Source organism: Hippocampus bargibanti, linkage group LG15 (assembly GCF_051943395.1).
Source record: "Hippocampus bargibanti isolate YZ-2025 linkage group LG15, ASM5194339v1, whole genome shotgun sequence".
In the NCBI taxonomy this organism is placed as follows: Eukaryota; Metazoa; Chordata; class Actinopteri; order Syngnathiformes; family Syngnathidae; genus Hippocampus; species Hippocampus bargibanti.
The window spans coordinates 6,645,320-6,671,151 of NC_142748.1; the positions used below are offsets into that span (position 1 = coordinate 6,645,320).

Genomic DNA, 25,832 nt, shown 5'->3' on the forward strand with positions numbered 1-25,832 from the left:
TGTCACTTCAATTCCAGGACCCACAGAATATTGAGTTGTGGGACTACATAAACAGTCAGTAAAGCGTTAGAAACATTAGACACTCTTCTTTCATTCAAAAAAATCCTAAATCATATGGGTCTGGAGTTATATGAGCTTGAAATGAGGGTAGCTATCCAAAATACAATGCAATACATATATTGGTTTATATAGCGCTTTAACAACAGCTGAAGCTGGAAAAAAGCGCTAACATGGAGAAAGGGGGAAAAAACATTGCCAGAAGCCATGGCCATGCTTTATCGGCACCTAGGCGCCCTCTACGTCTTATTTTCAATTCCTGAATACATTCGTGAATGGCAGTGAATGAGTTAAGAAACAACCAGTACTTCGTTTTGCGCTTTCTGTAAGATGTCCCCGAACATCCTGCTCCTGAAAAGGTGCTACATTAGCTATATGTTAGCCTAAGAGTAGCTACTGTTATATAATGAGAATATCTTTCTGAGTAAAAAAAAAAAAAAACCTTACGGGAAAGTAATAATTTAATTCAGTGTAATCATTTTTATGCCGATGATACTCGGATTTGGTGCACTAACTCACCTAGCATACTTAGCGATCATATATAACAATTACTGTGTTGCCGATTTCACCTTTGAAAGTCAACTTTTTTCTCTGTTTATTTAACAATATTTATCATACTCCCAACTGCGTACAGCCAAATTGCATGCGATAAGGTTTTACGATAGTACAACACGCAAGCTTCCGAGGAGAACACCACGCATATGACATAATAACCTTGTGATAATTCCACGCCGGCAAATCTCCACGGTTCTTTGCGGGCATCTTATCGGTCTCGTCAACGTATATCAGAACCGCGGTAACAGGAAGTGACAGCTTGAACCCGTCAGCGAGGTTGCGCAACACCGCAATGTCTTTGCTGGTGTGCACGCCGCGTGTTTTCACCCATTATCTTATCTAGGGGGGAAACAAACATGTCTTAAATGTGTTTTTCTCTCAACTATTGTTAAAGAGGAACTGAGTTGAATTATCACAATGTGGGTGGAAGGTAACAAAAGTAATTTTAGTGAAAAAATGTATGACATCATTTGTATATTTTTTAGTTATTTTCCGCAAGAACCGGTTTATTTGAAATAAATAACTCTCACATTTCTTAACAAAAAAAGGTTTATTCAGTAGAATCAATATTTGAATCATGTGACTTTATTTTTTTTCTTTTGGGTGGATCAAGAAGCCATTACGGCATCACAATCCTTGTTAACGGTTGTTCAGACTAAACAAAAGTAACTCAGACGGTTTTCAAATTAAAAAGTACACTCTTGCTTATGCGACTGCCCAAACAATTGAGGTAATTAAAACTGTGGGTCATGGGGTCAATTAAAACAAAATAAAAAATAAACGGGTGCTGTGTCCATCTTTATTCTATGCGGGGTTTGCTTGATTGTACTGAAATGACGGAACGTGCGAGTGGGTTCAGTACAAGGCTTCGGCATTACTGCTTCGGGGCCTTTTGATTTTCTCAATGTTTTTCAGAATCATGTCATGTAACGCCACCTGAAAACGAAAATAAACGATGGCGTGAGAGCTTTCGAGTCGAGGCCAACCGTCCGGCGACGACGACTGGGTAAGACCTACGTATTGATTTCGTAGCTCTGATACGATGATCTTCAGACTGATGTATTCTTTCTCGTCGATCTCCGTTACCGTGCGCCGATAGTCCTCCTGGGAGACAAACACATAGCAAGCTTATTTCTTTTAATTGCTAGCCAAAATTGCCATGGTGCATTTACAAGGACTTACCACGTGTGGGTATTTAGCTATTTTTGAAACCAGCTTTGCTCGGGTGATGTAATATCTGCAAATATAGTTGTTATTAATCCTAACTGTGCAGAAATGATTAATTCAAGAACTTTCAGATGTGCCCCTGGCAGGACAAAATCAAAAGAGATTGGCATAGCTGATTTTGAATCTATTTCCATAGAATACGGTAACTGGACCGACCGGGATATCTGGTCGAGGTAAGAGGCCGCCTCGCCTTCCACCGTCCTCAGCTCGGCTACCGTCTCCTCTTGGATGGACACCCCAAAATTGTTGCCGTCCTCTATTCTTGGAATCAGCAGCTGCACCCACATTTTGACCTGCACAGGAGGATACCTTGAATCCCCCGTCTGCCCGTGAGTCTCTTCCATCATTCAAACGACACTCACCGTGTTGCATTTCTCAATCAGCGTTCGGATCTCCGGTTTGACCTTTTCGATTAGATCCACCAGGTTGCCGTTGCTCTTCATCATCCCGCCAGGCATGACGAAGACCTTGGTTCCGGTGACTATACGGGGTATGGAGAAAAAATAAGCAACAAGCCATGATTCTCCATCCAAGCCCAACGCTGCGTGGAACTCACCCTTATCCTCTACATCTCCATCCTCCAGCTTTCTCTTTTTGGCGTTTTGCTGAGACGACACAAGCATGAGATGAGTCGATGGCAAGCTACGGATTAGCAACAATGTTCCTGTTAAATGAGGATGCTCACCGAATCAAGTCCATCGTGAAGATTGGAGAGTATGATGGGGTCGGGCACCGTCAGATTGATGTCCGAGTGGATCTCCTTCAGTTCGACGATGTTGATGATTGGCTCCTGTGCGCAAGGTAACAAAAAGAAGAAACTGGTGGCTTCATGCTGACCGCCAAGTATGCTCAAGGGCACATTCTCAATCACTGTAAAATATCCATCGAATGTAATTATAAATATTATAAGTACAATTCCATCTCCTATTTGAAAACATTTATAATTGAAAAAAACCACATTTGTAAACATCCCCTGAAATAAACTTGGATAGCATCCTCGGGACACTGACCTTCAGGAAGTGGTCGAGTTCCAGTAACTTCTTTGGGAAAAAATTTGCTACTAAGTCCTCGGCCTGAACAAAAAGAACAGGTTTGAGAATGTTGTAACACAATAAAAACTGGAATAAAACACATTTCTGCTAGTTTGCGCCCAGTCCATCTTCCAGTCCATTAATACTTACTTCTGCAGTGATACGTTCTCTAAATGCATCAACCTGAACACACATGGAGGACAAAAAATTATTCACGCGACACGGCAGAAAAGTTCTGATTATTCTATGATTTATATATATATATATATATGACACTGGAGTTATGCCATCGCGTTTGCTCTCTTACAAACAAAAAAAACCGTGTATACAGAAATGGAAAAAAGAGACCTTTGTCTTAGGATTTGCCATAAAAAATGACTACATTTAGGTGACAATCTGAAAACAACAAAATCCCAGGGTCATTTTTAAGGGTCAGTACAAAGGATGTCCCCTTACGTTTGCTCCATTAGGCTAACCCGGTCGCTCCTAGCCAGGAGGGCCTTTCCCTCTACATTTGTTCTAACCATAAATTACTTCTAAAACCCGAAAAGTGGCGACAAATTAATCGATGAAATACATTTGTCCTGTGTTGGTGAAATATTGTTAGAAGCGTTGATAGCCGTGTTGGACTAAATGAGAAAGAAGCCGGCTAGCATGGCCCGATCATTCACATCATGCTACCAAAAGTGAAGCTAACGCGATAAAGCAAACTTAAAACTACAAATGGCACTTCCGGCAGCTTGGATCGTACCTTGGTTTTAATTTCATTGTCCACCTTGAGCAGTGAAGACATTTTATGCTGTCAAATAGGCGAAAAACAAACGTCCCAACAGCATTAAATTGGACTTGAAGGGGAAAACGTGTGGCTTTACAGCTTGCCAGCCACACTTAGTTTTTGGCGAGCGCAATGATGACGACACCAGAGCGCGACGATCCTGAGAGGGAGGGTCTTAGACGAATTGGGAAAGTGCGCGTGCGCAGAAATCGTCACCATATTTTTCTCGACGCAACTGACGATGTAAACAAGAGAAGACGGTCGAGAGCAACAGAATTGAGCGCACTGTCGATACCTCGAATTTAAAGACACTTTTTTTCTGGGGGTGGAAATGGGGCTCCCTGTGACCATAAAAGTCAATTTTCGGGGAAACGTCAAGCGATTTCTTGCGGGCGAACTGGACAAACTGGAATGGAGCTCAGTGGAAGCCTGGGTGAGCTGCTAGCCGAGTGTGTTGGCGCAGTTCGGGGAGAACTAGGCCCGGATGTGGCCTAGTCTCACAAGTGGCCACATTAAAACGCTCTCTGTTTTAATCCGACATTTTATAAAAACAAATAATAAGCGTTAGGGGGACGTAAGCGACTTTTAAGAATTTTACGTGGTTGCGGTTTACGAAATGTGAGCAAAAACAAATGTCTGCTTCCATTCCAGATAAAAGCGTCATTCGGAATTAATCACTTCCAAGTCAAGTACTTTGACGTGGACAGTGAAGAGGTAAAAAATATTCTCATGTGTACACTTGATGACCTGATGTTTGCCTGCTTTTTAAAGTATTCACCCAAATCTCTCCCTCTTAATTTCTTAGATTTGCATCAACAGTCAAGGTAAGAAATACCTGTTTCTTTATGCAGAGCTGATCCATGTTCAGAAAAAGTAACTAAAGAAGAATTATATATTTTTTGCGTTCCAAATTACTAAACTGAAAATGTTGTTTATTTCAGAGGAGTACGAAGAAGCCATCAAGGTACTGCTGATTTCACAAGCTTTTATTGTTCTAGCAAACTAAAAGATGAGATCATAGACACATATGATGCAGAGGCGTTGTAGCAAAGATGTCATTCTTTAATGCTCCCTAACACAAGGGCTGGCCAATTGGTTAGTTTTGTAATTTGAGATATTTTTTTTTTTAGTTATTAATTTATTTTTCCTTTAATGGAAAAAAATCACCTAATTATGCACAGGTAGAAATGTGCCATTGCCAGCTCATGGCCTAGTGGTTCGAGCGGTTGCCCTGAAGGTGTTTACCTAACGTTCTCATGCAGGATGAAAAGTATAATTGATCTGATTTCACAACATGCAAACACAAACAAATCCCCCATTCCATTCTTGTACGTTGCTAAGCAGAATATTATTACGTTTATAGATCGCTATTGTTGACTGTGAGTCATCGTGTCACATGTACTTGTTTGCACGCAGAGTGCCGAGAAGCAGGGCAACCACCTCATCATGAACGTCTACAAAATGAAGGGACAGGCCTGCGGTGGGCCTCTTAAAACAGAGGTCAAAGAGCTGAAGGGTGACCTCCGTCCGGCACCTCCATACCCGTCGAGGGTCAAGACAGTGGACAAGGGCACGCAAGTCACCCCGGAGCGAGAAGCTGTGAGGAACTAACACAGATTTTCCTCTTGTTTGCGCGTATGAGTCACATGTCATTCATCAATGAATGACACGGATTGGCTTTGTAAAAAACATAAAGGGGGTGGGAGCAATGTCCGTCAAGGTTCCTTAAGGCACGCCTTGGCATTTTTCCCTTTACAGATTCTGCTCACCCTTAACATGCCTCATAGCCGCTTCCTCAACATCCCAACACTGACTCTTTCTCTTTAAATGTCAACTCATGTTGTCAGTCACTGTGTCAGGTTCACACAGTTTGAACTTCGCCACAGTACCAACCAGTTTTTCCACTCTGGTGTTTACAAGCTGGTTCTAAACCTGTGTGTGTGATTTTAGCGATCAGTGACGAGGTGCCAGATAAGTGCCCAGAATTGTGATTTTTCTAAAGGCCTCTGTTTTTAGACATTATTGTCATGACCAAGTAGGTCGGGGTCAATCAGAGGTGAACAGACACGGCCTGTTAAACTGTCATCTTCAGGTAGGAGATCGGGCCTTGGGCAGAATTTATGACTCCTTCACAGGAAGAGCTCATGAGCCAGGTTACACATCTATCAATTCATGGAAAGACCACCCATTAAAATGTATATGATCTGTTGGTTTATGGATGTTGGTGCTTGGGACGTCCAGGAGCGTGGTATTAAAATCAAGAAGACTGTCTTCGTCATGTATCACTTAAATGTGCATATACTCTCAATAAATAACTCAGTCATGAATGGCTGGGTCCCCTGCCGGCAGTAAAAGACAATCTTCCTGTGTTCTAGCCTTTGTTCACAGTGTCCGAACATACATCTCTTACACTTGGTTAACAATTTGGGTTGATCCTCAGGTGATCTCCAAGGACAACAAAGGGTCCAAAGCAGAAGATGAACCTCCTCCCATGTGGTTCAGATCCTACATGGAGAAGGTAAAGGTCGTATTCTCAGTTTATAGTGAATATTTAATACTCAAAACACACATGTTCGAATACACTTTCTTCACAGTTCAAAGACGAGGTGGTCAAGGAGGTTGTGGAGCGCATGTGCAGCGACTTCTCTGGCCAGTGTTGTACTCACAAGTCTCCCGTGCCGCCGCCTCCAGAGGCCAACGGGCCCAGTTGCGCTCCCGTCATGGGGCCCAGACCCGGACCTCCCGCCACCACCGTGGGGCCCAAGCCGGGCCCCTCCAGTGGGTCTCTCGGTTACACCCCGAACTGCAGCGGCTGCAACAAGCTGACCTCTGAAGGAGCCTACAAGTGCAGGTAGAAAGTTTTGTTGGTTGTGAATATTGGATCCACTTTTCATTTTGTCTCCTTCTCCCCGCTAGCGTTTGCCCGTCCTGCATCCTGTGTGAGAGGTGTCGGCACAGTCACGACCCAAGCCACAACCTCGTGAGAACCAAGACGCCCCTGTCCATCCCCGAGCACGGCATGTCGGGAGAATTGAGGTACCGTGTGACGATTGTTGGAAAATAAAGTTGATATTCAACAAGAAAGTTTCTGGGTTCCAGTCTTTGTCCACAGTATCCGATCGAACATCTCTGACATGACCCCAATCCAGGTTCCCACGGCGAGGCGACAGGACGGTGCGCAAGGCCGAGCGACAGCGCCTCAAAGCAGAAAGGAGGCAGCTTCGAGCCGAAGTGAAGGAAATCAAAAAGAAACTGCGATCGGAAAAACGGGGCATGCAGTGGAGCGGACCTTCGACCTCGGGCCGAGCCGCCGCCCCGACTACCACCACCTCCGCCTCCACCCAGGCCCCCGCCCCGCTAGCCCCGCCCGCAGACACAGCCTCAGGTCCCGTCCCCGCCCCGGCCCCAGACCCCCAGGCCTCCAGTCCAGAGTAAGCGCCGCCTGGGAGGGGCGTCCAACAAGTGCTGGGTACTTCAAATCCAGCATGGATGCAAAAAGTCTCTTTTTTTCTCTCTTTTTTCCTCCCTCTCCACGAAAATGCCATCTTTGTAATCTAGTCTGTATGAGTGTGTCGCTGGCTGCTCTGCGCTGGTGGGGAAATGTCGGAACTACCTCAGTATGAAAACTGCTGCTGCTGCTTCATAGATTTTCTATGAAAAAAATGCTTTAGACCTGCACACTCACAATTCTGGGCTCCTGACATTTTTTTTTGATTGGTAGACAACAACAACAACAACAAGATGAGAGTGAGAGCGCAGGGCCATTTTCAACAATGCTCTGTACACTTGAAACTAGGGGTCCCGGGGCCTCCCAATCGTCCTTGCCGCCCACTACGGCCGCCATGTTTCTGGATGAAAATCTGCCGGACGGCACCCGGCTGGAGCCCGGCACCATGTTCGTCAAATACTGGAAGATGAGGAACTCGGGCACTATCGCCTGGACCCACGAGACCAAGGTAACTAATAACACTTGCAGCTTTACTGATTATAATTAGAACACAGATACATTTATATATGTGACGTTAAAAATTGCTAACAAATATCTGGGTAATTAACTCATTCGCTGCCATTCCTGAATTTATTTGGGAATTGAAAAGCATGACATGGAGCTCATTTCCCAAATTCTTTTGGGTGTTGGTTTTTTGCCCGGGTGCTGATAAAGCGCTCGTCAGACCTCTGACAATGTTTTTCTCTTCCACGAGGGGGCAGCATTTTCCTTTTGTCCATGTTAGCGATTTGTTACAGCTACAGCTCTTGTTAAAGCGCTATGTAAATCAATATGTACATATTGCATTGTATTTTGTACACCTGCCCCCCATTTCAGGCTCATATAACTCCAGGCCCATATAATTGAGCTTTCTGGGCCTGTATTTGACCCCTCTGAGTGGAAGATGTGCCAAAAAATACACAAAAATTATTATTATGCAACCATTATTCCACACTAGCTTGTACGTCACATGTGTCATCTTCCCCAGCTGGTGTTCATGTGGGGCAACCTCAACCTAGCCTCGGAAGAAAGGAAGTCCGTGCCCGTCCCCCTTCTGCTGCCGGGCCAGGTGGGCGTGGTCATCGTGCCCTTTGTGGCGCCGGTGATGGAGGGGACGTACACCTCCCATTGGCGCTTGGCGCACCGCGGCCATCAGTTTGGCCCGCGCGTGTGGTGCAGCATCGTGGTGGAGCCCGGCAACGGCCTCAACGCTCTTGAGCGGCACCGCAAACGCCTGGTGAGTCGAGAATACAATTTGCGATATATTGAGTCCATTTGGAAAATCGCCGCCATTTTAAAGGTGACGCTAACGGGACCAAATTTGTTGTGCTTGTCAGAGGGAGCACCTGAGGCCGGGCGCAAAGGATGAGGCGGTCCGTACCAAGGAGGGCCTGCCCGTGGACATCAGCCACAACGGCGTCTTCCATCCTTATGTGGACCTGCTGACCGCTCAGGTGTGAGACTACTACGACACAAACGCATGTGCTCATCGCCACAATGACACATTGTCATTTTTGTTTTCCTTCAGGATCTTTTGTCCTTTGAATTGATGGATATAAACATTGTGCAGGAGTTAGAGAAGGTCCCCAACAACACCCCCGTCGGTAAGAGTGGATGTATAGTAGGAAAGACACATTTCACCTATTAGATCACTTTGAAGTGCGTTCAGGATTATTATTCTTAGTAGTATTTGTATTATTAGTACAATACATATTGATTTATCAACAGAAACTGTTGTTAGTATTATTAATATTAGTAGAACATTATTATTATTATTACTATTATTACTATTATTGTTGTTGTTGCCTTAGGTGCTTATAAATGAAATGTATTATTAATATTGTTAATATTATTCCTGTTAGTATTATTAATACAGTACAATACATATTGATTTATATAGCGCTTTAACAAATGCCGAATCTGTTGGTATATTATTATTGATATTATTATTAATATTGTTATCATTGTTGTTGTAGTGTCCTTCATAGTTTTGAAAGGCACTTATAAATGAAATATTATTGTTTATTAATATTATTGTTGGTATTATTAGTACAATGCAATACATATTTATTTATATAGCGCTTTAACTGAAGCTGTTGTTTGTATTGTTATTTATATTATTAATATTTTGTTATTGTTGTTTTATTAATATTATTGTTAGTATCATTAGTACAGTACAATACAATACATATTAATTTATATAGCACTTTAGCAAAAGCCGAATCTGTTGTTATATTATTGTTGATATTATTATTATTATTATTATTAATAATAATAATATTGTTGTTGTTATTATCATTATTGCTGTTGCTGTAAAGTGTCGTTCAGAGTTTTGAAAGGCACTGATAAATGAAATATTTATTACTTTTAACATTATTAATATTATTATTGTTAGTATTATTAGTACAATACAATGCATATTGATTCATATAGCTCTTTAACAACAGCTGAAGCCATTGTTCGTATTATTATTGGTATTATTAATATTATTATTAATAAATGACACTATTATTATTTTTTTTTGTTAGTAGTAGTATTAGTTTTATTATTATTGTTAGTTGCCATTTTGTAATTTGACATTTTTTTAAATTATTTCAGATCTAACACCTTGCATCTCCCCAATGCCCCATGATGCACCAGTGCCGGAGAAGACACACACCACACAGGTCAAAGACGGCGCACCGGTCACGGGCATTCGCAAAGTTTTTGGTAAGGAACTCCCCGCGTCCATGTCGCGCTTTAAAAAAAAATACACGTTTCATGAGGATGTTTTCTGTACTGCAGTCGGAAAACCGAGACGCCTGAGGGAGCAGCCGTGGGAGGCGTCCGCCCTGGACGAAGAACGCGAGGAGGATATCAGCGGCGCTCAGTTCCTGTGCGAGACGGTCATGCGCTCCCTCACGCTGGAGGAGGCCCCCGACCACAAGCCGCTGCGCAGGAATCAACACCGTGCCGGCCGCCAGGCGCAGGGTGAGGAAACGCAGAGACAAGAACAGCGGAGGACTTTTTTGTACTTGGAGATGACGATTTGTCTCCTTAGTTGTCTCGCGTGGTCCGAGTTGCGGCCCTGAGAAGGCCGACAGAGAAGAAAATGACATCTGCGGGCTGACAATCCCAGGTGAGGCGCGACTAATTTCCGCGTAAATGTCCGTCATCCGCGAGACGTGTCGTGAGGAATTTTCTGTCGTTCACCCAAAGCTCCGTCGGAACCGCCTGGCGAAGTCCTACCGCAAAATGATGATGATGATGACGACGATGACGAAGAAAATGCGAAGGATTTTAAAGAAGACAAAGTGGATGACTGGGATGAGGTCAGTGGCCAGGCCTTCAAAATAAAAGCTCACTCGCTTACGTTCAAATAGCTGTCACACATTTCATTTTATTTAGGTGAGCAGCCAAACGTCATCGTCGTCCTCCTGCGACGACTTCATCATCGTCCTCCCCGACTGCTTCGACACGAGTCGTCCGCTGGGCGAGTCCATGTACAGCTCGGCCATGTCTCAACCCGACGCCGTCGTCACCGCCACGTTAGCCAGCCCCGAGCCGTTACGCGAGGAAGATTACACATCCGACTCCGGCGGGGTCTCTCCTGCTCCTTCTCCGCCGCCGCTGGAAGTGGACAAGATGGCGGACGTGGCGCAGATGGAGAATGACAAAGACGGCGATAATGTCCCCTCGCCCAGCGTTAACCAGATGCTGTTCGCCTCGCAGACTTTGGACGCCGCCACGCTTACCCCGGAAGTGGTGCCGCCGCCGCCCGCCATCTACTCGCCTAGGTGAGTCGCGCTCTCAACCAACCATGACATTGTACCAAACTTCCTGTTATTTCCTTATTATCTCTAATATATATATATATTTTTTTTACACCCAGATCAGAAGCGTTGTACCTAGCAGAGGATGCGTGTCACGCGGAGGATGAACCGCACTCGCCGAGGGTCCCCGCCAGTGGTGAGGCCATTTTAACCCGTCCGGGGATATCAAGTCACTACAGTGGCCAGCTGATCAGGTTACATGTTGCATGACAGGGTTAAAATAAGCACCGTTTAACTAACGTCAAGCAGTTTGAAGGCAATATGCAATACTGTGGGATTATTGACTTAACAAAATATGTTGTCTTTCGGGTTGCAAGAGGAAACCCACCGTTGAAAAGGAAATAAGGCCTTCAAAATATGTCAGTTCAGCAGAAGGCGCTTTTCCTTTTCTCTCACACCAGCGTGTTGTGTTTATTTATTTTTTTTACCATTGTTTTTTTTTTTTTTTTAAATCGGCTCCATTATCATGTTTTCGCAGTTTCATCCGGTCTGTCCAGATCGGCAGGGTCAGCATCCAGCGCCTTTGAGGCGTACACCCCCCGACCCGGCAATGCACTGCAACCCAGGTGAGTCTCCCTTTATGGTAGGTTGTATTAGATTAGCCTTTATTAGTCTCACAGTGGAGAACTTTACATTTCACAATTGTAAAGTGAGGAAAGGAAAGAAAGAAGTCAAAAAACAAAATACAAAAGCTGCTGTTAAGGCAGTCACTCTTGCGGCGCCATCTTGAAATCAAAAGAACAAAATACGACAAACACTAATCGCTATCTATTCACTGGCTAATAGCTTATCTATTCGCTAGCTAATAGCGAGCTATTTGCTAGATAGCTAAAGGCCGGTGAAATATGCACGTCTGTTACAAGCTAAATGTTGAAAGCCAAACACAAAGTTGTAGCATCCATTGACAAAAAGAGATTGTCTCACATCTCCCTTTTCACATAAATCCGCTTCAATTCCAAGCCGCGACAGTTCTGTACTCCTCTTGTTTGCCACAACATTTGAAGCCAAAGCAGGAGGATTCATGACATTTATTTTAGGGCTCAAGGAGGCCTCACCGAGGGGCTCGTCAAGGGGGCCCTTTCAGTGGCGGCATCCGCTTATAAGGCTCTATTCACCGGGCCAAACTGTCCCGTTCAGGTACGTCATCCACCACACACGGCCTTCCGTTCTCAGCCCTCGATTTTAAGCGTCATCTTGTCCCGACAGCGCGGCGTGGACCCGGCGGCGCGCCAAGACCCCTCCCTCATGGCCATGCTGCTGGAGATGGGCTTCCGAGACCGCCGTCTCAATCAGCGCCTGCTACGCAAACACGGCTACAACCTGCTGCACACCGTCAACGAGCTGGTGCAGATGGCCGAGGACGCGCCGCCAGCGCGGGCCATTCAGGCACCCCACTGAGGTGCGCTATCATATTTTTGAGACATATTTAAAGGGTGAGCGGATTATCGTTGTGTTCATTTGGACCAAGCGTGATAGTGAAGAACTCATAGATGATTTCGATTAGCTTTTAAAGCGGGATGAAAATTGACGCGTTTTTATACGGAGGTTTTAGAAGGTCTTTTTTTTTGGTTTGTTTGTTTGGATTGAGCTAGCGCTAACGTCCCTTTTCCACTGCATGATACCTAGAAGGCGTGTCGGCACAAAGTACTATTTCCGCTCAAACAGGGTTACAAAGAAATGCTTATTTTTGGATCACATTTTCATTCTTTACTGAGGTCTGTATAAGTAAGTCGTAGTAGTAGTAGTTAGCAACACAAAATTCCTATTTATGTCAAACCGATAAACACTTTAAAAATTAGTGCATCCAAAAGATAGGCTGCCAAATGAAAAACAAAGTAATGTAGTTTATTCAATACATTGTAAAAATACAAAATTGTAAAGAACAATACATTGGGGAGACTAAACAAATTCTCCAAAAAAGACTATCTGCGGTACATATGCACCTAAAAGCGAGCAACCATACATTTGATGACAGTGACGTTAAAATCTTAGTGAAAGAAAATAGATGGTTTGAAAGGAGAGTAAAAGAAGCGATTTTCATAAAAGAGCAAAACCCTTCACTAAATCGCCATGGTGGGGTGAGGTTTAATTTGGATCGTTCGTACAACAGACTTCTTAGGCAACATATGCTTTGTTATGCTGATGAGGTGATACCAGAGCAAATGGGGCAATCAGGCAGGAAAATAGAAGTAATCAGTGTAGCCTCAGGGAATAGTCCTCTGCTCCCCCCAACCTGACAACAGGGACCTATCATAGCAGAGTCCGGCACCGCCACGTCTGGACAGTAGGGATATATATATATATATATATATATATATATATATATATATATATATATATATATATATATATATATATATATATATATATATATATATATATATGGCCAAAACTACCAGCAAAAAACATTAGTTTGCTGACGAAGCTTCTTGGATAAGAAGTGAAACGTCCAACACCTTCAAAGAAGTACAGATGACGGCTGAAGAAACTTTCTCATTGATTCTTTACTGAGACTGCCTTCAAGTCTCCTTTTGGATCCAAATTTTCTCATTTGCGCGTGGGTTTTCTCAACGAGGTACGTCGCAGTGGAAAATCGACGGGAGTCATTGAATGTCGGTAGAAAAAAAAAAAAGTGCAAATAGCAAGGCCAACTTTTCTCATGTAACCGTAGTCCACTTTTGCCTAAACAATGCAATCTTTTTTTTTGTATCCGAGTACTGGTCTCTTTTAGACGTTGACGTGTGGAATGTAATACACAGAATATATACCTAAAAATATATCATCGCCGCGGGAGTTTCGAGTGGTGTTCCAGGTAGTCCGCTTGACGCCTTCTTCCTGCTGTTTTCACCAAAATTTAGACAAGTTCGTATTAGCAACCAGAGATGTCACATTCCTCAATCTCCAGTGCTTAATCCGCATCGTTTACCATCCTTGCTGGTCATGGCCTTTTTATCAAAACATCAAGTTCATAGAGTTGCTTGTTCTGCGATGTGTGGTTTTTGGAGCAGATTCCTATTCTTTTATCGGCGCGAGTGTGGTTTTGAGGTTTTGCCGTGTCGTCCCGTTTTGTGCTTCAATAGGCGCTTGTCACATTTTCTGCAAAAACACTTTTCTCAACCCCTCTCATGTAGATTCCAAAATAAACAATTTGCACATGACTTGTGTCTCACCACTCACATTAATTCCCTAACTTGTTTTTTTGTTTTATAAGTAGAAAATGAGAAGATTGTAATTACTTGAAGAGGCTTCCTTAATCCTGCATACAAAGCTACAGGTATTTAAAATGTTGTGAAAATATTTTAATTTCATTGATGGACTCGTAATGGTCATATTTACTCAAATGAAATGCTCGTAGACATCTTAGAATATTTTAATAATGTGAATTATAGATAAAAGATGGCCTTGTCGTCTTCTCCATTGTGATAACTGGAAGTCACCACTAGAGGGAGCCTCGCTGAAAACTTCATTGTGGACAAACGAAAAGTAATTTATGTTTACAAATTAACAGCGTGTCATTATTTCCTCCTATTAATGTCTACATAAGGACATTTACAAATAAAATTTAAATTAGTAACTGAAAACCCTGGAATAAAATTGCTCATTGAGTTGCAGTACACACTGTTGACCGCTTCGGGGCAGTATAGGCGACTGGTCACCTGAAGAAGGCGGAAGTGGTCCTCCCACTTTGTCATTTGTTTTCTTTAAGAATGACACGAAAACACGCCGGAGAACACGAAACGAGACTTTAAATTACGACGAGAACTGAAGGATTTAGTCTCATTTTTTGACGGTGGATGACAGCTGCTCTTTGAAGCGAAAAACATCCCTGCTTTTAGGTGAGTAGTTTTGACCTCCTTATAACAAACCACCTGAATTTTGCTGAAAAACAACGTATAGTAATATCACACCGGTACACCGAGCCCCTCGTTTGTAAATTATCGGCGACGTTTCAATTGAAGAGCACACGTGCAAGTTGTGCATTAATTACAAATGCACTCTAGTCACGCAAAGAAATGTAATAGTATTTTCAAAATAGGTTGCTAACCGTGCGTATCGTATGCAAAAATAATTTGTGAAAAGTATATAATGCAACATCACGCGCGTAAGTGGTTGTGAAACGTGCAAAAACTATCGGAATGACGCATGCACCACCCGCCCCAAAAAAAAATGTTACTCCACTGATAAACGTGGATAGGAACCCTGAATATGTGTTTAGAAAACGACAATGTGGTCGAATGAATTTAGTAACAGTATACGTCGTTAAGTTAGAACGGTTAATGGCGTAGTGGTGCTGAGTGTTCTGAAAGCTTACGTCATTACTTGGAAACCGAATAACGTCGTTCCGACCGTTAGGAACCAACAAAAGTCCGCTTTTTTTGTTCGTGGCAGAAATATCTTCATTTAATGTGTTTCGTACAAATCTACGAGACGTGTCATCACTGTGGACTATCCTTTGTCACCAAGGCACTTTTATTTGGCCTTTACCATCCATGACTGACAGTAACTGCATTAACCTCAATTAATTGTATTTCCTCTGTGAAAATAAGCCCAATCGTGATTTGGTTTATTTTAGAAGGGTTAGGTTAACTCAGCCAAGTGTCATGGTGCCAAGCGAACACACGGACACAAATGGGGAGTCCAGTCCAGATGGGGAAAACGGGTCGGAAACTGTGAAGACTATTAAGTCTTTCCCCCGATATGGCTCCATCGTGGGGGATACCTGCCCTACTTGTCGAGGCACTGGACGAATCCCAAGAGGTTTGTTTAACATTAAAAATAAAATAGTAATTGTGTTTCCTTGGCATATTATATGTATTTAACAATTTTGACTGTCATTTTTTCAGGCCATAAAGACCAACTGGTTGCCGTCATCCCGTGCAACGATAAAAGACTCAAACCCAGGCGCACGTAAGAGCAACGCCACGTGACTGTCACATGATTATTTCTACGTTTAATATTATTATTCCGTCGCAGGAAACTGTACGTGTGCGTGTCCATGGCGCTGTGCCTCTTCCTCAGCTGCCTCATCCTCTTCTTCCTGTTCCCCCGGAGTGTCACGCTGACCCCCATGTCAGTGCTGTCCGTCATGGTTTATTTTACGCCGGACACGGTGCAAATGGAGGTCACGGTAAGCCACGCCCCTAAAATAAGGTCCAGTGGATTTATACAAGAAAGTTCAGGTGGAAGTTTGCTTTATGCTGAATTGCAATCACGTGACAGACTCCCGTAAAAAGTTGGAAAGGACAAAGTTCCCTTTTCTCTGACATTGTCTTTGAACCTGATTTTTTTTTTTTTCTTGTTCTTTGTTAGATGTTTTGTGCATTTTTTTCTCTTTGTGTGTATTATTATTATTATTTTTAATCCTTCCCTTTCTTCAGAATCTCATCAGAGTCATCAACGACAACTATGTTCCGGTCCAAATCATGGAACTGGATGTGCAGGGTTTGATCTCCCGCGTGGTGGTGGGCAAAATCAAGCTGTCCAACCTGACGGCCATTCCATCACGCTCTGAAAAATCGGTGAATTATTATTATTTTTTTTAATTAAAGTTTCATTTATTAAGGCAAAAATATGTCCACTCCAGTGCCAGGGTTTTTGTCATTGTCACTTGAATTCTAGTTTTAGGATTACTTAAACATTCAAAGCAGTGTAAGAAACCTTAGACACTCTTCTTTTCATCAGAAAAAAAGTTAATTCCTAAATTATATGGTTCTGGTGTTATATGAGTTTGAAATACAATGCAATACGTATACGTACATATTGGCTAATACAGCACTTCAACAACATCTGAAGCTAGAACAAAGCGCTAACATGGACAAAAGGGAAATGCCGCTCCCTTGTGGAAAACAAAAACATTGCCGGAGCCCATGGCCAGCGCTTTATCAGCACCTAAGCATGAAAAAAACAAAACCCGAACTATTTCGGGAATGGTGCCATATTTTTGTCCTATTTTCAATTCTTGAATAATTGGTGAATGGCAGTGAATGATTTTTTTTTTCCTCTTTTAATTCCAGTACACCTACCAAATTGACCTTCCCATTACTGATAACGGCCTCAGGTGAGCGGACATTTCAATCTGACGTTGTTTAACATGGAGGTGATGTGACACAATCAATATCTTGCAGGATGTATTGCCACTCCAGCGTGATTAAGATCCACACCTTATTCCTCGAGCTGCAGTAAGTCTCTATGGCCACACGTGGGTGCTGTGATGCTGTTTCAGAGCCTTCTATTTACTCCTGCCACCTTTTATAATAAATAGCGCCTTTCAAACCTCTTAAGGACACTTTAGTCACGGGATAAGAACATTTTATTTGTTTTTTTCCCCCCTCAGGATGACCATGAATATTTCCTACTTGTCCCATACGGAGCAGTTGTCCCTGGAGACCTTTGAGTACATCGACTGCGGCACCAACTCCACCATGCCTCACCCTGTCAGATAAGTGTGTGTGCATGTGTATGACTAGAGAAATCATATAAATCTTGGTCAACGCATTGTTTAGACAATATTCAACATGTTTCTGGTACACATTTCACAATATGAAGTATACATGTACCCTGCTTTGCTGTGACCAAACAAGCACCTTTGTGCCTATAATGAAGGGAAGATTGTGACGTTAAGATGCACTTTATTGTAACCTTGTCAATTTCAGCTTTTCCCCCACCCTGAGGGATTTATGATGGAAGGGAACTTTGTCCGTTGTGATGACACATTTGTAATTTGACAGGACTAAGAATTAATCATCTTGATGAAATTGTGTCACTGTTCAATGTGCTTTACTGATTAAATTTCAAAATGCAAAATATTTACTGACGTGCGGTTTTATTTACGGTTTGTATTGACCATAGCTGTTCTTGTCAATTCCAAAACTAGCAAATTGTTGCCAGATTTACATGACAACTGACATATACTTTATATATTTGAGACAAGGACTACAGCAGTACACACATTCACTTCAAATTCGCAAAAATCGAACCGCGAAGTAGCAAGGGATTACTGGTAGTTTTCTAGTTGCAGTTCCACCTGATGGCCGCGCGGCGGTGCCATTTCCCCCCAAGTCATCGCGTTCATTTTACCTGTACAGTAAAGTCTCGTTATAGCGATATTCAAGGGAGTCTGAAAAATATCGATATAACCGGGACTATCGATATATCCGACCCTGTTTGCATGTAATTTTCTCCGTGCGTGCATAGAAATAGTATCGACATAACCGGGACTATCGATATATCCGATATCGATATAACGAGACTTTACTGTATTAGTTTCTAACGAAATAATCGATATTTTGTAGCTTCATATCATGCAGAAAGTGACACAGCACCTTTTTCTTAACACCATTTTGGACTTTTAGAACAGTCAAATTCATTTGGTAAGTACCTGGTCATCTTTTTGAAACTTTATATAAACAAGTAATACATTGACATGACATTTTGACTTGTACATAATACATATTCTGTTTTAGAGAAACCGCCATGTTGCCCTGGAAACCTGTGAGTCAATTTTTGCAACTTTATTGGGACAGTCAAAAGGAATCATCAGATTACATAAACAGATAAATACATAAGTTCAATCAATCTTATTCAAAAGGGAAAAGGTACTAGTTGTACAATTCTACGATACAATTGGTAAATCAAAATTCTTATAGTAGCAGAATAAAACGTTATTGAGATGGGGGTGGGGTGCAAAATCTTTTAGATGAAGGTCACAGAGGTCATGACCATTTCACTGCAAAAAATAGAGATGAGTCAGCATTATGCAGCAAGAAAACAAATTTGCAGCATCACATCTTACTTTTCTTCTTGCAGATGAACACTTTCTCGTGGTGACAGCGTTCCACGTGCAAGCGGGTGTTGTTGGAAAGCAGGTAAAGACAGGTGCCACCAGGTATGTCATTGATGGTGCCTGAAGACAGGAAAAAAAAATGTTACTAACGTCTCCATATTGTCACTTAGACATTCACCAACTCCATTTTCTACAAGAACCTTCACTCCAGTGGATGTAATTGATCCAGGAATTATCGCTCCAATGCAAGGAATCATCATGGTAGGATTTGTAGCCGCCGATCCACCAGGAGGTCCCGTTCCAGAAATGCTTAAAGGAGTCTACAGAGAGGCTTGTTTTCCATTATTGTTGCCCAAACACATCCCAGGTGGGTGATCGCAGGGTGCAATCGAAACAGCCATTTTGAGTACCCACGATCGGTCGTTATACCTTGCAGGAAGGTCTGTTCTTTGTGGTCATTGATAGCGATGAGTTCGGCGCCTTTGAGGGAGCAAATAGTTTTCGCCTTCTCCCAAGTGGTCGAGTAGTTGTAGTTGAAGAAGTAACAGAAGTCATTCGAGGGATTTCGCGTCCACCAGCCGCACTCGTCGCTCCAAACTGCAACCAAGAGGCCATTTGATGATGAAAAGCTATACACGTGCGCCAAATCGCTGTGCTATTGTGTGTATGACATCACCTGGTGGCTGGAGGAGATCATCCGCTACGCCTCTGACTACACAAATGGATGCGATGCAAATCAAAGAGTGAGAAAGTACATTATTGGGCAGATCAATTCAGTGGTAATGACCTTTTTTACAGACGACGGGCATTTGATTCAGGCAGGAGGAGTAAGAGGTGCCTCCTTCGTTGTCCAACGTCATACACATGGAGACCCTCATCGAACTTAAGGGGAAATAAGTCAAAGGGTTGTCGTTCTGTGAAAAGGATATGGTGATTGAAAATTAAAAACATTCTTACGGCAAAGCGATAGAAATGTCATAATAAATGAGATCAAAGTGAAATCCCGCTTAGTATTTTTCTATTTACAAATGGCTGTGAAGTGACGTCATATACTGTATACGGTGATAAAACAACTTATTTTTTTTTAATTATACCATAGCACATTTATTATACATAAAATAAGGTATATTTTTGTGTCGTTTTAAGGCTTAGAAAATTAGAAGATGGAAAATTATGTTTTATGGGGACCTGGGAACGTATTATTCTCATTTTAATAGTTGCCTACGGGAAATAATTTTTTGGGATACACACTTTTCACCTTACACACTGGGAACCAATTAAGTTCGTAAGCCAAGGTATCACTGTATATATATATTTTTACTTACGATAACGGATCCGTCAGAGTACATTAAAGGCTTTCCCATATACTTCTGCAATCCGATCCAGACGTATTCAGACTTCAAGTTGTCTTCACAAACAGATAGTAAAGAGTTTTATTTAAGACAAGAATGACGGCCAATCTGGTGATGATCAAGCGCTCCATTGGCGCTCACCTTTCAAGAAGCGCCACTCATTTGTCCCGTGGGTGTTCACCAGGTGACTTTTCCTTCCCACGCAGAAATCTTCGCCCTTCTGCCAGTCTACTTTCCAGTTTGGAGGGGCAAAGTAATAGCAAAAACCTTCGAATGGCACTTCGTCAGACTCGCAGCCAGAGTCTGTGGGTTAAAAGAATGTTTTCAAAAATCGACCCATCACTCTTATTTGTATTGAAATTGGCTACCTACATTATGTATCAATATCAAACTTCAACGAAAGTCCTATGCGGATTTTTTTTAAACAAGTGATAAATCAATCAAGATAAATCGATTTAGGATTTACCGTTAAACGCCCATGCGCCAAGCGCGAGCAGAGAGACCAAGACCAGAAGCCATCGTGTTGCATTCATTTTTACCGTCCCGCTTTGTAAACTGAAATCCTGGTGAAGTTCGGCGAAGCTTTAAAATGATGCGATGCGCGTGGAGTCCGAGTTGAGTGAATTAGTCGAGTTCCAAAGACTAGGGCGCTCTCCAACGCCATATCACGCTTGCGTTCCGTCGCCCTACGTCAAAAAGCGTACAAGTCCGTGTCACACAGAGAATGTAACGGTGTCGCCTTTAATAAAAGCAACACGAACTTAAACGACATGTGGCGCAATAGTCTGTTTTTCTCCATCAAGCGCTTTAATGAATATGACGTTAACCCCTTTTCTGCAGATGGGAAAATGTCTTGTGACTTCTGCACACAAAATGTTATTTGAAAACAATAAATACATTTTGTGTTACAATTCCAAAGCCGGCAAAATTGTTGTTTTGCTTCCATACTTTTCTTTTTTTAAGATGCACACACACCTGATCATGTGTGATTATAAATGAACCACGATGTCGTTTTGTATACGGTTGTTTTCTTTTTCCACATTAGAGGTTATTTTAAATGTCATTCATTGCTTTGTATTATCTTCAGATTTAGCTCAAAGGATAGCCGTTTGTGACGTTAGAAACGGCGACTTATATTATAAATTGTCACCACTTGATGGTAGACACGCTCAATCAAAACGCCGTTGCGTGATACGTGTCACGTCTTTACGTCATACTAGTAAGGAAGTATGCTGTGGCGACCAGAACCCAACGAGACCAAACTTTCTCGCTTCATATAATTTGATTTAATGCATTAATTTGACTACATTAGACAGAAAGAGAATGCCGAAACGTATGTTATACACCTAACAGAATGAAGACACGACGTCAAACGTCATTCATCATCGCCAAGTCAACAGACAGGTAACGAGGCGATGTCGTGTGCTAACTGACGCGTGTAAACTAGCTGGGTTAGCTCGCTAGTGTGCTTACCATTTGCTAACTGCATAAAATAATTTAATTCTCCATTAAATTGCAAAGCCAATAAAGTGATAGAGTGCACATAATGTGAACTGTAATCTTGAAACTATACCCTTAAAACACCAATTGTTATTTAAGCATAGACATCACCGTTTAGAGTTACTCTGTCCTACAATTACCATGTGCGTGTCTGCCATATTTGATGTGGCAGCACCCCCGTAATGTCATGCACGCCAACATCACGGAGCTTCTAAAAGCGACTATTTATATTTTCCCAACATACAGTATGTTGTAACTGAGCAATAATTTCACTTGGTTTCCTTGAAAGTGACGAGCAGACTTGCTTGTCAACGTTGCTTGTTTTTATTTGATGACAGAATTTTAGATGTTGTTTTGCAACGGTGACCACTAGATGTCAGAAAACATACATCCGAATTTTTTCGGTCTTGCAAAGTCTTGAGTCGAATCAAATGCCAAGCACTTGTAGGATAAAATATTTTTTGAGTTCAAGACCGTAATCCATGAAAATAAATAATATCAGTAAAGTGTTCAATGACGCACTTAACGAGAAAACTGCCCGAAAAGACGACACAGGGAGCACATTCGTGAGTGCTGTCATTGGCCGTGACGTCACCAGGGCTCTCGAGTGGAGTGTGTTCGTGGCGGCGGCGATTTGAGAAGTGAGCGACTCTTTGCCGCTTGTGGACCACCGCGCGAGGGCAAACCAGTCGTATTTTTTTGGAAGACAGTGCACCATGGATTCTGCTCAAGACATTTTTGTCCTCTTGCACGTTCACGAGTCACACATCTGCCGAGCGATGTGTTCAAGGGCTTGAAAAAGACAGACCCCGTTCAAGGTAAGTAGTGCTCGCTTGATCATTATTACATGCATTAGTTAATGTTCAAAGTGGGATGATATCCCATGTATGCACCTTTACCTTCATTTAATTTTTAATGTTAAGACCATCGTGCATCAAATCACGAATAGACATTTAGTTCCTTGCGTGTACTTCAGTTTTTCATTACATGTAAGTGTAAAGTTTGTGGGAATCGGGATGTCAATAACCGGATTAAAGCATCGTTGCCATCTGCATGCATGAATGCCTTCAATCCAGCACTGAAATGAACATGTGAGGTTGAACAGACTTTTAAGAGGATTAGCTTTGGTAAATGAGACATTAAACGCTTCAATCACCTGATTTTTTTTGTCTGAAGTGTTTCCCAACGCTATTTGAACCCAAGGAATTAAAATGGATTCAAAGGTTATGTGTCTTCTGACTCTATCGCTCGCATCGACAGAAGAACTAACTTCATGATCAATCGACTGAATTGACTGCAGCAAGTGATTTTTGAGAAGCTGTTGGTGGACATTTTAAGCATTTTCATTTTTTTTTTATTAGGTTGGTGATCCCCGTCTTGTCATGAGGCCCTTGTAAAACGCTCCAGAGGATCAAAGCAGGCATCTTCACGGAAGCCGGGGAATTATGGGTAACCACCTGAGCGACTTGGCGCCCCCCGGCTCCTTCCTGCCTGGCTTCAAGTGCCTGCACGTTGTCGTGATCGGGCTGGATTCAGCCGGAAAGACCTCCCTGCTTTATCGGCTGAAGCTAAAGGAGTTTGTGGAGACCATCCCCACCAAAGGGTTCAACACGGAGAAGGTGAAGGTGCCGGTTGGAGGCTCGCGGGCCGTCACCTTCCACGTGTGGGATGTGGGCGGGCAGGAGAAGCTGCGGCCGCTTTGGAAGTCGTACACGCGGCGCACGGACGGCCTGGTGTTCGTGGTGGACGCCTCGGAAACCGAGCGCATGGAGGAAGCTAAGGTGGAGCTCCACAAGATAAGCCGCAGCTCGGAGAACCAAGGCGTTCCCGTGCTGATCCTGGCCAACAAACAAGATCTGGACACGGCGCTGCCTGTGGGCCAAGTGGAAAAACTGCTGGGCGTCCAGGAACTGAGCGCTGGGACTCTGCACCAAGTGCACAGTTGCAGCGCCGTGGATGGCCGCGGAGTGCAGCAAGGCCTGGAGAAATTATACGACATGATCCTCAGGAGGAAGAAGATGGTCAAGCACAGCAGGGGCAGGAAGAGATGAAGAGTATGAAGGACGGAACAGGAAGATCACAACATTGTTCGGTGGTATCAAAATGGAGGGTTGCACCGTACCTTGGCGGAGATGAATCATAGTAAATAGAGACCAGGTTCTGCTAAGAACAGTAGATTAAAAAAAATTGTAGCCATACCACAATCTGTAACTTCAAACGATGGAGCTTTTCTCCATCTTAAAAAAAAAAAAAAAAAAACTAAAAAAACGTACCTGTGATTTGCCAATGTTTATATTTTGACCTATTTCTCGTATTTTGGTTAACCATACAAAGCGACTTCACTTATTTTCACCTGGCAAGATATTTCGGACATGGAGAAAAAGTCATTATCAAATCCAATTCCGAGACACAATAAGTGACTGATAAACTAGCTCATAAAAAAATAACAATAAAAATCACCTATTTTCATAATCTTGTGTACCTATTTTGTGATTTCCATGGCTTTGTGGACCTTTTTTATCGACCTCACCGTGCGATTCACAGAGAAAATGAGTTTGGATCGGATTGGATTTACCTTTATTAGTCTCCCAGTGGAGAAATGTACATTTCACAGCAGCCAAGTGATTGAACTAAGAGGAAAGGAAAGGAAGAAGTAGAAAAACAATACAGGAGCTGCTGTAAAGGCATCCACTCTCGCAACGACAAAATATGACATCACAACGACAGTCATTCAATCTAAAGCACTTTCTGCACCCTCGTATCAAGTAGTTCTCGATGAAAGAGGATCAAAGCGGCCTTTTCACCAGTGGATCCAGGACGTCATGGTGGATTGTGCATGTCTGATACAAGCTAAGTTTTGAAAAGCAAACGCGAAACTGTCACATCCATTGACGAAAATAGACTGTCTCACATCTCCTGTCACGCGTACTGTAAATCCGCATCAATTCCAAGCCGCGACGATTCCACATATGCTTCTCAAGCCATGTATCCGATCCATGAATTTTGTTGCTTTTCCGGCCATGTTCAAAAGCTTGATTTAAAAATGTTTTTTTTGTAACGTTGAATGAATAAATCAATCACTTGGGACATTTTTTGTTGTTGTTGTCTTTCATGAAACGCGAGTAGTAGGCAATGTCGTTCACATTCTTTACTTTTCAAAGCGACGTAACCATTGAGACTGTTGACATATATTAGCGCTTAAGACTTTTAAGCCACCTCCCTCCCTAAAAAAGTACATAAAGTTCCCGCTCAACTGTATTATGTAACAAAGCCTAAAAAAACATCAGTGAATTGTTCATGCGGTAGCGTTAGCACGTGACTAGCTAATGGCGAATGACTTTAAATCCATCCTTGGAAATGTTTGCGTCGACAAACTTATTTAATAAAAGTTTCTCAAGGATGTCTTTGGTGCAATCACCTCCATGCAGCATCTGGTCTGCTGACTTCATTAGCATTGTAATGTAGCAGAACAGAGACTCAGTGGAAGTGTCAATCAACCCAGATCACACCAAAAAAAATGTGTTTTCTACTAAGTGTGAATGTATAATATCCTGTATTAAATACATTATCCATATTTTATGTATTTGGCTGATATTTTCGATCGAATAGTCGCTGCGTGCTCATTGTCTCCTTATTTTTGCTCGGTCTTTTAGCCTCGTTTTGCATATTGTACTTCTCCGGCGCCCCGTTGTTTTCCAACCTCGCTTGACAAGATTCACAGCAGGCGGGCGGGGGGAGGCTGCAGGGGTGCTTTAGGTTGCAGAAGCCTTCCCCGGAATTATCGAACGCCATGTGTAGAGAGGAACTCGTCTCATTTTGAATGCACCCTGAAACCTGGTAACGCATTAAGATGTCCTCTGTAGTCAAACTGTCAGAGATGTTTGTTCGGACACTGTGAACAAAGGCTGGAACACAGGAAGATAGTCTTTTACTGCCTGCTGGGGTGTAGTTTTACATGACTGACGCCCAACTTCTGCAGCCCTCTGCCAAGCTATTTATTGAGAGTAGATGCAAATTGAAGTGATACATTAGTAAAACCTCATTTTCTTGATTTGAGTACCACACCCCTGGATGGCCCAAGCACCAACATCCATAAACCCACAGAACGTAGATATTTTACTGGGTTGTCTTTCCATGACCTGATTGACTTGTAACCTGGCTCTTCCTGTGAAGGAGTTGACCAAGACTAGATGTCTTACCTGACAGTTAAACAGGCTGTGTCTGTTCACCTCAGATTGTTTGGTAAAAACGAG

General features: G+C 42.6%; 6 protein-coding genes across 16 annotated transcripts in view; 4 read left to right on the forward strand and 2 right to left on the reverse strand.

Annotated features, from left to right (window-relative positions):
• Positions 1–1,143: 1,143 nt before the first annotated feature.
• psme3 (proteasome activator subunit 3) lies at positions 1,144–3,770 on the reverse strand. The gene is made up of 10 exons (XM_089015071.1): positions 3,622–3,770; positions 3,021–3,053; positions 2,850–2,912; positions 2,525–2,629; positions 2,396–2,444; positions 2,202–2,320; positions 1,996–2,132; positions 1,795–1,849; positions 1,630–1,716; positions 1,144–1,548 (listed from the first exon to the last, which is right to left on the reverse strand). The coding sequence occupies exons 1-10, from the start codon at positions 3,661–3,663 to the stop codon at positions 1,468–1,470; spliced, it is 771 nt and encodes a 256-aa protein (XP_088871197.1). The 5' UTR covers positions 3,664–3,770; the 3' UTR covers positions 1,144–1,467.
• nbr1a (NBR1 autophagy cargo receptor a) lies at positions 2,500–14,102 on the forward strand. Of its 2 annotated transcripts, none has more exons than XM_089015068.1 (22): positions 2,500–2,640; positions 4,297–4,359; positions 4,451–4,469; positions 4,587–4,609; positions 5,062–5,244; positions 6,086–6,163; positions 6,240–6,496; positions 6,562–6,681; positions 6,795–7,076; positions 7,442–7,601; positions 8,121–8,369; positions 8,470–8,586; positions 8,661–8,736; positions 9,731–9,841; positions 9,917–10,102; positions 10,173–10,250; positions 10,331–10,443; positions 10,520–10,908; positions 11,004–11,080; positions 11,423–11,510; positions 11,982–12,081; positions 12,151–14,102. In XM_089015068.1, the coding sequence occupies exons 5-22, from the start codon at positions 5,092–5,094 to the stop codon at positions 12,340–12,342; spliced, it is 2,826 nt and encodes a 941-aa protein (XP_088871194.1). In that variant the 5' UTR covers positions 2,500–2,640; positions 4,297–4,359; positions 4,451–4,469; positions 4,587–4,609; positions 5,062–5,091; the 3' UTR covers positions 12,343–14,102. The 2 variants fall into 2 exon arrangements, with proteins under 2 accessions (XP_088871194.1, XP_088871193.1); XM_089015067.1 differs by lacking the exon at positions 2,500–2,640 and adding an exon at positions 3,865–4,078.
• Positions 14,103–14,619: 517 nt separating this feature from the next.
• Positions 14,620–17,750, forward strand: tmem106a (transmembrane protein 106A). Of its 2 annotated transcripts, none has more exons than XM_089015073.1 (8): positions 14,620–14,780; positions 15,518–15,702; positions 15,789–15,852; positions 15,919–16,072; positions 16,323–16,463; positions 16,959–17,002; positions 17,070–17,123; positions 17,279–17,750. In XM_089015073.1, exons 2-8 carry the CDS (start codon positions 15,546–15,548, stop codon positions 17,385–17,387), a joined length of 723 nt encoding a protein of 240 aa, XP_088871199.1. In that variant the 5' UTR covers positions 14,620–14,780; positions 15,518–15,545; the 3' UTR covers positions 17,388–17,750. The 2 variants fall into 2 exon arrangements, with proteins under 2 accessions (XP_088871199.1, XP_088871200.1); XM_089015074.1 differs by having other exon boundaries at positions 14,633–14,780; positions 15,521–15,702.
• A 130-nt stretch (positions 17,751–17,880) lies between these two features.
• LOC148887350 (lymphocyte antigen 75-like) lies at positions 17,881–20,859 on the reverse strand. Its single transcript, XM_089015070.1, has 9 exons — positions 20,546–20,859; positions 20,221–20,382; positions 20,053–20,135; positions 19,515–19,641; positions 19,404–19,439; positions 19,157–19,324; positions 18,928–19,047; positions 18,737–18,847; positions 17,881–18,670 (listed from the first exon to the last, which is right to left on the reverse strand). The coding sequence occupies exons 1-9, from the start codon at positions 20,610–20,612 to the stop codon at positions 18,657–18,659; spliced, it is 888 nt and encodes a 295-aa protein (XP_088871196.1). The 5' UTR covers positions 20,613–20,859; the 3' UTR covers positions 17,881–18,656.
• Positions 20,860–21,342: 483 nt separating this feature from the next.
• The window catches only part of dusp3a (dual specificity phosphatase 3a), a 98,918-nt gene continuing 94,428 nt past the window's right edge, over positions 21,343–25,832 (forward strand). For all 9 annotated transcript variants that reach the window (XR_016117416.1, XR_016117417.1, XR_016117414.1 and 6 more), the window contains exon 1: positions 21,343–21,483. Coding sequence is in view for 1 of the 9 variants with exons in the window: in XM_089015171.1 (XP_088871297.1) it covers positions 21,434–21,483 (50 nt within the window). In the remaining 8 variants the exon portion in view is untranslated. The remainder of the gene's footprint in view (positions 21,484–25,832) is intronic.
• arl4d (ARF like GTPase 4D) lies at positions 21,350–24,666 on the forward strand. The gene is made up of 3 exons (XM_089015174.1): positions 21,350–21,483; positions 22,126–22,397; positions 22,941–24,666. The coding sequence occupies exon 3, from the start codon at positions 23,025–23,027 to the stop codon at positions 23,628–23,630; it is 606 nt and encodes a 201-aa protein (XP_088871300.1). The 5' UTR covers positions 21,350–21,483; positions 22,126–22,397; positions 22,941–23,024; the 3' UTR covers positions 23,631–24,666.